This window comes from Temnothorax curvispinosus, unplaced genomic scaffold (genome assembly GCF_003070985.1).
Source record: "Temnothorax curvispinosus isolate PA1 unplaced genomic scaffold, ASM307098v1 QBEX01007375.1, whole genome shotgun sequence".
In the NCBI taxonomy this organism is placed as follows: domain Eukaryota; kingdom Metazoa; phylum Arthropoda; class Insecta; order Hymenoptera; family Formicidae; genus Temnothorax; species Temnothorax curvispinosus.
In genome coordinates, this window is record NW_020217155.1 from 199 (window position 1) to 10,707 (window position 10,509).

The following is a 10,509-nucleotide window of genomic DNA, read 5'->3' on the forward strand; positions in this document are numbered from 1 at the left end:
CATTAGTGGAGCGTTAAGCCCGGTGTCCACGATGCAAGAACTGGGTCCAAGTTTCGGTTTAAGCCAATAAAACTGCTACTTTTCTGTAAGAGCTGCAAGTTGATTGGCTTAAATCGAAACTTGGACACAGTTCTTGCATCGTGGACACCGGGCTTTATTTACTTCTGTAGTAACTTACGATATATCACTCGTTTACGCGGAGTAAATTATCGTAAGTTACTACAAAATGTCGTTTACGCGAAGAAAAATCCCGTTTACGCGAAGGAATTATCGTAAGTTACTACAGAAGTAATGCTCGCGTAAGCGTAGTATTGTGTCAGTAAATGGAAAACACTTTTATTTACGGTAGAACTTCTACCGTAGAAGTCGCACTGGCAAGATGTCAAGCAGTACGGCAATGTGGAGGGGTACTTTTTAGGTTTTCCATGAGTCCATGGGAAGAGACCTGCGAGAGACGGACGAGTTTTCGTCTGATCTACTCTCAATCTCTCGTTGGATCACGTTGGACGGAGTACATGTACATACATATTACAATTTTAGGGCTTCAATGTTGTAATAATATGACAATTATATTATTTATATGTATCATTATATTTGTTAAATATTACAGAATATCTAAAAAATTTTGTAGTTTGATTTATTATCATTTTTTCATATAGGTTTACATCACAGATACACAACGCTATTAGAATTGATTACAAAGTCGTATGCACTGTCGTAGTTTAAAATTGTATCTTTAAAGTTTTTTAATTTGATAACAGTGTGTTTATGTACTTTCAAGTTCTTCCTTTTGTATCTTACTACCGTAATCATTTTATCCAAGATGTAATGTAACCACAGAACATTCGTATATGGTTCAAATTTTCGCCAATTATTCCTACATACATAATAAAAATACGGTATAAAAAAAAAGATACAAAATAAAACATATGCAACTTACTGAATTTTGTCACGCATAAGACGATAAATCTCAAATTGATATTCGCCATGAGCAGTAAATAAAGCTGGATCTAGTGCAAGATCATTATATATGCAGCACCCTTGGTATAGCATTCTCGATAGTGTAAAATCTATTATAGATACCTTGAAAAAAAATTCATTAAAGTTATACATCAAAGTTGTAATAGTATTTAAAACGTCTTTCGTAGAACACACCTTTACACCTTTGCTAGGAAACTTGACCTCTCTCCCGCCAAGATTGTAATAAATATATGGTTCTTTTGTTCTTGATACCAATACATTACCCCAATGCAAGTCTCTATGTTCAAATTCAAGTGCCTTTTCTGCAATTGCTAATGCTAATGCTATCTGTAAAAAATAAAAATTTAAATACTAATGGATGAATAACTAATTAAACATAATTTTCGAAAAGTGTATTTGTACCTTACCGCAATTATAAATAACAGACCTGTAAAAATAAAGCATAAGCCTCTTCCGCGGTTTGGAAAACGAAGGCTTCAAGATCTTCTCCACCGTGGCCGAGTTCAAGAGCAATATATAATTGATTTTCACCAAACATCGATGGACAATCGTTATCGGATGTTTTGTTATTATCATAAATATTCCAAAGTTCTACGAGTTTCTCTGGATATTTTCCTTTAATACAGCTGATATTTTTAACTTCTACGAATCCATTAGTTTTGTATGTAGCATTTAATTTCAGATCATCCAATTCTCTGCAAACATCCTCTTTAGTGATTTTTATCAATAATGTCTGCATGCAATTGACTTACATAATGAGTTGACTCACTTTGCAATCATGATTTCTGACAATATTTCACTGAATTTCTTTTGTTGCTCACCATTGACTAACTGTTCGTTTTCTATAGGAATAATTTTTATAACAGATTTTTTACCATCGTACTCGTAAAGAAAAACTTCTCCATAAACACCTTCGCCTATTTTGCAACAATGTTCTAAATAGCTGTCAATATAAACAATTAATAATACAGTTTATATATATTATAGTGTTAATAACTAATAACTAATAACTATACAAATATATACAAAGATTTACATACGAATCTGGGAAACGATCCGCAAAAGACATATAACAGTTTTGGGAACATTTCTGTAAAACAACGTCTCTCGCAATTGTGGAACTACTGATAATTCGATCATCATGTATCAATGATTCCTCTTGATCTGTAATATTCGTTTTATTTATATCAATTAATATAATATTCCGTGTAATATATAAATATATAAATATGTATTGTCGTAAAACGAATAAAATATAGCAACATATGAGTGAAAATACTTACATGATAGTTTCAAGCTTGGAGATTTTTCTGTTGTTATTCCAAATGCTTCAAGAAATGGAGTATCTTTGATATCACGCTTGATGCTTGTATTATTAAGCACAACTCTCACTGAGATTCTTTTAGAAAATCTAGTATAATTCGTTACATTGAATTCTTTACAGCTGTTACTGTCAAATGGTGATACGTTTGACGCATTGAGTCTATCACTAGATAGATCCGTGTCATTTTTGCCTTTTTTCAAGCAACTTTGGAAAATTCCTGCACATAATAATTGTTACAATTTTACTAGTGGTCTACCACACTATATACAGGTTGTATATACAGGTTGTAACAAAAAAGTTGTCCGCTACTTTAAGAGTATAAATAGTACGTATAAAAATTATGAAAAAAATTCTTATTAATATAGATTCGCAAATGATTTCCTATTAAGTTATGGGCATTACAACTTTTGAGCTCAAATTCGGTTTATTAACGAACAGAATACGTTCGAAGTTGTCAAAATACGTACAAAAATTAAAGATGTTCAAAATGGCATCCTTGCATGACAATAAATTGTTCATCTTCTCATGTTCGCCCTAAAATGTTCAAAGATACCAGGAATATTACGTATTTCTGCACATCCATCCTGTACACATTGGTACCGAATCGAACAATGTATTGTTCATGCAAAGATGCCATTTTGAACATTTTCTTTAATTTTTGTACGTATTTTGACAACTTAAAACGTATTCTGTTCGTTAATAAACCGAATTTAAGCTCAAAAGTTGTAATGCCCATAACTCAGTAGGAAATCATTTGCGAATCTATATTGATAGGAATTTTTTTCATTATTTTGATGTGTACTATTCATCCTTAAAATAGCGGACAACTTTTTTGTTACACCTTGTATATACTGTATAATACTATCAGATTATAAATACCACAAAGTCTATCCATTTCCTGAAAACTATAAATACAACTATCAAAACTCTTTTTTTACTCAGTCTCATTATTATAAAAATGGGTAATTATGAAAGAGAGGGGCTTCCTCACCGATTTGGCTGAAACTTCACAATTGTGTGTATTTTGGTGCGTAAAACATAAATGTATAAGTTAAAATTGTCGCCCTTAATTAGAAAAAAAGTTATTAAGTACTAAAGTTGACAGTTGCGTGGTTAGGATGTCTGTCATTTATTATTATACTTTGTATTTATAGACTTTTTAATATGCCATTTTCTGCTGTAAAAAAAAGCATAATAACTATTTCTATTATCTTTTTTAATCATTTACAATATATTATGGCATTATTATTTTCTTTGAAAAATATGCAGTTTTTGTTGTACTAAATATGGTTGGTCCAACTATTCTCTGCTTTAACAAAAAACATAAATTATTATTTTCTTTGGAAAATATGCAGTTATGTTGTACTGAATATGCTAGAATATATCTATTGAATAAATGGTTCGATAATAGAAATAGAGTTATTATGCTTTTTTTAAAGCAGAAAATAATTGGCATATTAAAGTCTATAAATATAAAGTATAATAAATGACAGACATCCCAATCACGCAACCGTCAACTTTAGTATTTAATAACTTTTTTCCTAATTGAGAGCGACAATTTTAACTTATAGATTCATGTTTTACGTACCAAAATACACAAAATTGTAAAGTTTCAGCCAAATTGGTGAGAAAACCCCTCTCCTTCATAATTACCATTAAATATACAAATCACAAGACACTTCTTATTATATTTGTTCATAAGATGTTATTGGTTATTGCCTCTAAATAAAAATGTTGTTTAATAAATTACCTACAGTTGTTTTTTAAGAAAATTAAGGCTATAGTCCACTTAACATTATAAATGCTTCAAAGCATTTGTAGCATCAAATGGACTGTAGCCTAAAATAATATAAATATTCGGAATCTTACTTAATATATAAACTTATATAGGGTAGGTTCGCGGAGCGTGCTATTAGTGCTATTGCATTATTCTTAATAAATATGTATACATATGTATATAAGTATGTATAATCAGGTATGTATAAGTATGTATAATCAGGTATGTTATCTATGTAGTAAAAGTACACAGAGTGCTTTTATTTAGTGACACAAATCGACACAAGTATCATTCTGTCTTTGTTACATTTAATGTCAAGAAAGATAGAATGACGTTTGTGTCACTAAATGGAAAGCATTGTCTGTTACAAAAATAACTGAAAAATTACATGTAAAATAAAAATCATTTTTATAAAAAAGATATAGCTTTATCGATATCGATGTATAAGAAATGATTTCTTATAATAATTTATGTAATTTATGTTTGCATTACGATATGCATGCATACATATGTACATTCTTTAACATGTTAGTATTATAATTATCTAATATAAAAAATTACCTCGTTTCTGCATATCCAATATATTTCTAACGCTGTGCCTCCATTTTTTCCCTTTTCCAATACTTAACTTGTCTAAATCGGATCCATTGTTTATATTGTTTAATATTGACAAAGATCTAGCCCAATACTTGCCCGGTTTTAAAAAAACAGATTTCTCTATTTGTTTATTTGTACTATTGTATTGAGTCGCACAATTGAATGATTCAGAATGATCAAAAGACGAATTTATTACATTTTTAGAACGCTCGGAATTATATGCTAATTGAACATTAGAAAAATCTTTATCAGTTGCGACACAACAAAATATTTCGTTGTTCGATTGTGTGGCTTCATTATTCAAACTATTGGAGATATTTGACATGCTAAGATGCCATTTAGGATACTGTATTCTTCTTCCTATTCTGATCGGATCTTGCAATCGTGTAAAGGGACAAGCATCAACCATATTATCTTGACTTTTACCGAGTACACTATGTTTACTAATGTCAACAGTTTCATCTTTAAGATTTTCGTGAACCGTTTCTGCAGCATTTATTTTTGTATTGTAATTTTTTTGAAATTCACTGTCATATTTTTGTCTCATATGCATGTCATTATCTAAATCTCTGAATGTTATACATACTTTAGAAGGTATGTATCGCGAGCTTGCATCAGCTTGCTCATTGTCACTTAATAATTGCTTTTGTTCTAAACATAAGTCAACGGATGAATCCGCCTTACTTATTTTTGCAAATTTACATGCCAGCGCATCCGAAAAACATCTTTCTTTTATGTTATCTTTATTTGTACCTTTCGCCAAATGATTATATGCTGTATCGTCAAATAATGATCGTGATTGATTAGTACTTACAGCAGACACATTTAAGGAATACGGAATTTCAACATTACATTTTGTTTCATATTTCTGAGTAACTGTATGAGTATTGTCCTTGTAAGATGTTATTTCGTTCTTAAGAGCGGAATCTGTAGACATTTGGGATTTCTGGGACAATAAAACTTGTGTTTGTTGTTCCTGTATTTCTGCAGGATCGAGTTTATAGCATTCTGACATCAAAGAACGAGAATCTTTCCGATCAATGTTGGAAATATCTTCCTTTGTAGTTACTAATGAACATTCATGGCTCCAATGTAACTTGTCATAAATATTAGAATTAATAGGTGAAAAATTTATTAAATTGGTGGAAGGTTTGACTTGTTTGCCAATAGGAGTGCTAGAAGCTAAATTTTGCTTTTTTTCATTAGATACTGTACCATTTTTCTTTATAAACTCTTCTATTTTTAATCTTTCCACTTTTACAAAACTATTTTTAATTTTTTTCGTATCATACGGTGCAAACTCAATACTTTTATTGCAATTTGGTATAATTTCAGATGAATTATGGGAAACTAAATGCAATATATTTGACTTGTCACTTATATTGATAGTATTTTTCATGTTTCTTTTACTCTTCAATACGTACCAATCTTTAACAATATTATCACATATTGCTACAGAGCATTGTTTGACTGACTTGTGTTTAAAATTTCCAAAGTCATTATATTCAGTTGAGACTGATCGCGAAATAATATTCTGTGTTTTAGAAACATCTTTGTCAGTCTGTAAAGTATCCGTATACAAGCATTTTACACTGTGCAGTGTATCTTGCTTGTTTTCTGCAATCTCTTCACGATTCAATGTGTAATTCTGAACAGCGCAAGTATTTAGCTTAACAAAACATGGCTTGATGATTTGTTGATAATTTGCTATTTGTTTGAAATCTGTGATGGAATCACTTGTTCTAATTGATTTATTTTGTAATGTAATTCTCTTGTCGATCTCTAAAGCATTTTGATGCAAATGTTTATAGTTATTGTCATGTGAAATGCCATTCTTATATGAGGCTTCTTTCAAATTATCCATAGTGTTAGAATTTAAATGAGATACCTGTCCATTGCACACACGACTAGACTTAAACTTATCTTTTAGCATCTTTTTCTTTTGTATCTTATTTACTTGTCTCTTCAGCTCCTGCTTATTAATACATATTATTAGAAACAAATTTAACTGTTTATTCCTATAAATATACTGTAGAAATATAAATAAAAAATATATTGTATGTACCTGTGCTTTTCCTGGCTGCGTTTTATTTTTTATTGACATCACTCTTGTTCTTTTAGGTAATATTCTTGTGGAAATTTCTGGCTCACATCCTTTTTGTTTTCTACGTTTATGAGCTACTTTATGGCTAACATATGTTGGACTAGGTATACTATTGTACATAAAAAGATTGGATGTATGTTTAAGAGATTTTATATTTGTTACATCATTAATATCACTATCGCTACTACTGCCTTTCCATGAATCATTTTTGTTTATATCCAATGGCATAGGAGGCACACTGTGTTAAAATAAATTCAAGATTAAATAAGTATACATATACATAATTTTCAATATATGTATATTATGTTTTACAGGGTGGGCCATTTTAATTAATCTACACGGTTATCTCCCAAATTATTTGTTATTCAAAAAAATTTTTCAAACAGAACTTACTCTATTTTGAGGGGTCTTCTTAAGATGAACACATATCTTGCATAGGTAGAGGTAGAGGTATTTGTGAGATTTTAAGATAATCTTTGTTTTTTTTTTTAATTTTAGAAGAGGATAAAATCCTCTATTGTTTTTTCATAGAGGAAGCTTTGTTTTCGTCGTATATGAACCTTTGATTGCGTATAAAGTTGGGTCTAATCAATCAAATTTAAAAGAATTATATATGAAATAGGGGTAGAAAAAACCAAAGAAAAGATTGTTTTTGAGTTTTTTATGCTAATATGTTCTAAAATGTCAAAAAATTACGTTAAAAAAATGTCCGTGCGTGTGTTTGATGTCCGTGGTTGCTCTAACTTCCGCAAATTTTGAGATATCGGACACAATTTTTTTTCAAATGTAGAGTATCATTAAGAAGGTTGGTATTGAATTTGGCGATGATCGGTAAAAAGGTTCATTTTTTATAAAATTTTGAATTTTTTGAGAAATGACCGTGGCTGCTCTAACTTCCACAAATTTTGAGATATCAGATTATTTCTAATTCTATTATATTCTTCAGTCTTTTCTACCTCTATTTCATATATAATTCTTTAAGATTTGGTTGATTAGATTCAGCTTTATACGCGATCAAAGATCCATATGCAAAATCCATATATGGACCATGTAGCCTGAATTTACAAAGTCAACACCGATTTGACATTGCGTCAATTGTAAAACTCCACTTGTGCTACTATACTAATCCTTTTCTAATTTATAAAACTAGGTTAAATTTAAAATGAAAAAAAGTGTGCAAATTAGAAACTTGCACATTGCTTCCTCATCATTATACAGATCGCTATCATTGCTCCTATTTTATTTCGCTCATAAAGCTTCCACCATGAGGAAGCCAAACTAATAAATACTAATAATTATGCATCAAATAAAATACAAGCTTCCTCATAGAGGAAGCTTCATGAGCGAAATAAAATAGGAGCAATGGTAGTGATCTGTAATGATGAGGAAGCAATGTGCAAGTTTCTAATTTGCACACTTTTTTTGGCTGATGCATTCCGATATTCACTGTCAGTACTGCAAATCTATATTTTACGTCACGTATACTATAGATTTTCAGTATTGAAAGTTGAACATCGGAATGCAGCCTTTATTTTGTCACCTTTTTCTTTTAATCAATTATCATCTGAAACATTTTTCATTTGCTTAATATTTTTTGAGATATTCAAGGAAAATTCGATAAAATTTTCAATATTTAGCTTACGATAATTGTTTGTTACAGGTAAAAGTGACACAGAACTTTTTGATCTGATTTGGTCTCAAAAATATGCTGTTGCAAGTTGCAAAAATGCTCCCATTTTTGTAAATACTTATGTATGTTATAACATAATTTATACACTAATTCTATTTTCAAAAAGTTCTGTGTCACTTTTCCCTCCAACAAACAATTATCGAGATATTGTGTAAGCTAAATATTAAAAAATTTATCAAGTTTTCATTGAATATCTCATAAAATCTTAGGCAAATAAAGAAATGTTTCAGATAAAAGTTGTTCAATTTGATTAATAGAAAAAGTAATACAAAATAAAAAATAAAAAATTCCATTAAAAAAACACAAAGGGCACCTTGAAATCTTACAGACACCTACACTTACGTAGTGTCCATAAGATGTCTCTCTCAAAATAAAGTAAGCTTATTTATAACATTTTTTCGAATAAGCAATAGTTTTGGAGACAACCGCATAGATTAATTAAAATATATAGATTTATTCATGTTGCTTAAAATTTCCACAAATTCCTACACTTCAAACAAGATAAATATATATTGGACGTTAAAGAAAGAGAAAGCGAAAATTCTAAGTAAAGGCAACACGAACAGATCTATATACATATATATATATATATATATATATATATATATATATATATATATATTATACACATATATAAAACACAAAAGCAATGAGTAAATTCATATTAAATATAAACATGCTTAAAAATATCTACTTTGTTACAAATTTTTCTTACACTGCTCCTTTAGCAATTCTGTCGAATGTTGTTTCGAATGGATCATGATTTAAAGAATTATTATATGTTCCACTTTTATCGAAATGATTGTTTTCCACAGAATTATATTTTTCACTGGATATGGCAGACAATGCTAATAAACTTACGAAAGGTTTTTTCGCAGTTTTTCTTTGATAAGTTCGAATTGGTTGTTTGCTCATTGTTTTATCTAAAAATAAAAATATTCGCTTTAGTTTATAAGTCCGGTTAAGTTAGGTTATTTCAGAACATACAGACAAGTTACAAAATTTTTACAAGTTAGGTTAGGTTAGATTAGATAATATTTAAATAAATGGTAATTTTAATAAACGGTAAAATCAATATTGTTGAATTTATTTGCGGTTAAAAAAGGTTAAGTTCATCAAAATTGGAGGTGAAGGGTGTAAACTGAATAATTACCAAAAAGGCTAAGACTTGTGAAAGCTTCTTTTATAAGGCACTCCTTTCATAAATAGGCAATTTTTTGCGTGACTCTGGTATAAGCAACCAAAGGGTACCAAACTGCACCAGAACCACCTCTATGAAGTTGGCCGGACAACTTCAACGTATCGAACTTTCATTAATTGGAATCGATTGGTGGTCGTTTGGTGGTCTTTGATAGTCTAGTCCGATCGTTTGGTGGTTAGTCGTTTTCCTGTAAAATAAAAATGAAATTTCCGGTGTGAAGTTAGCCGGACAATTTTTATTTTTCAACCAATTTAACTTTTTTATAGCTCATTCGACGCGGAATCGTTTGGTGGTCACGAATATCATCAGAAAAACGTTTGGTGGTCAACCGTTTTTTCATAAAATAAAAAAAATCGTATGCGCATAATGCTGGACATATCACCACTGTGCCATTAGCCGGAAAAATTGTATTTATCACCCAAATTGACTTTGATAGGGCTCAATCGACGCGGAATCGTTTGGTGGTCACGAATATCGTCATTAAAACGTTTGGTGGTCAATGGTTTTCCTAAGAAATAGAAAAAACCGTACTCTCACGCCATTGGTCGTATGACTCCGTGACGTTAGCTCGGTAAGATGGATAAACATTATTTATCAATCAAATTGGCTTTTATACGGCTCAATCGACGCGGAATCGTTTGGTGGTCATAGTTGTTTATTCTCCTTGAGCTCGAAGAATAATCGAGTGTGATTGGTCTATTTTCTTACGGCCTTACGATTATGACTAAAACTTTGTTACGTGCAATGGCCTTAAGACCGTATCTACAATGAGTACAATGGGTGTAGTAAAGCGGGGAGCACACACTTCTGCACAACGCATAATGTGTAAGCATAA

The 10,509-nt window shown here is 30.4% G+C and overlaps 1 protein-coding gene across 2 annotated transcripts; it reads right to left on the bottom strand.

The window, feature by feature from the left end:
* Positions 1-620: 620 nt before the first annotated feature.
* On the bottom strand, positions 621-9,832 carry LOC112456988. Of its 2 annotated transcripts, XM_025019815.1 has the most exons (11): positions 9,627-9,832; positions 9,189-9,396; positions 6,745-7,021; positions 4,644-6,651; positions 2,265-2,522; positions 2,022-2,145; positions 1,751-1,924; positions 1,409-1,676; positions 1,156-1,308; positions 941-1,083; positions 621-877 (listed from the first exon to the last, which is right to left on the bottom strand). In XM_025019815.1, the coding sequence occupies exons 2-11, from the start codon at positions 9,386-9,388 to the stop codon at positions 667-669; spliced, it is 3,816 nt and encodes a 1,271-aa protein (XP_024875583.1). In that variant the 5' UTR covers positions 9,389-9,396; positions 9,627-9,832; the 3' UTR covers positions 621-666. The 2 variants fall into 2 exon arrangements, with proteins under 2 accessions (XP_024875583.1, XP_024875584.1); XM_025019816.1 differs by lacking the exons at positions 621-877; positions 941-1,083 and having other exon boundaries at positions 1,218-1,308; positions 1,389-1,676.
* Positions 9,833-10,509: the final 677 nt, after the last annotated feature.

Bases quoted from the DNA above. Each gene is read 5' to 3' on its own strand.
- LOC112456988 (XM_025019815.1), bottom strand. From the start codon at position 9,388: ATGAGCAAACAACCAATTCGAACTTATCAAAGAAAAACTGCGAAAAAA. The intron at 1,084-1,155 runs GTGTGTTCTACG...TTTTTTTTCAAG, and splicing joins TTCCTAGCAAAGGTGTAAAG to GTATCTATAATAGATTTTAC. The intron at 878-940 runs GTAAGTTGCATA...TTATGTATGTAG, and splicing joins CTTATGCGTGACAAAATTCA to GAATAATTGGCGAAAATTTG.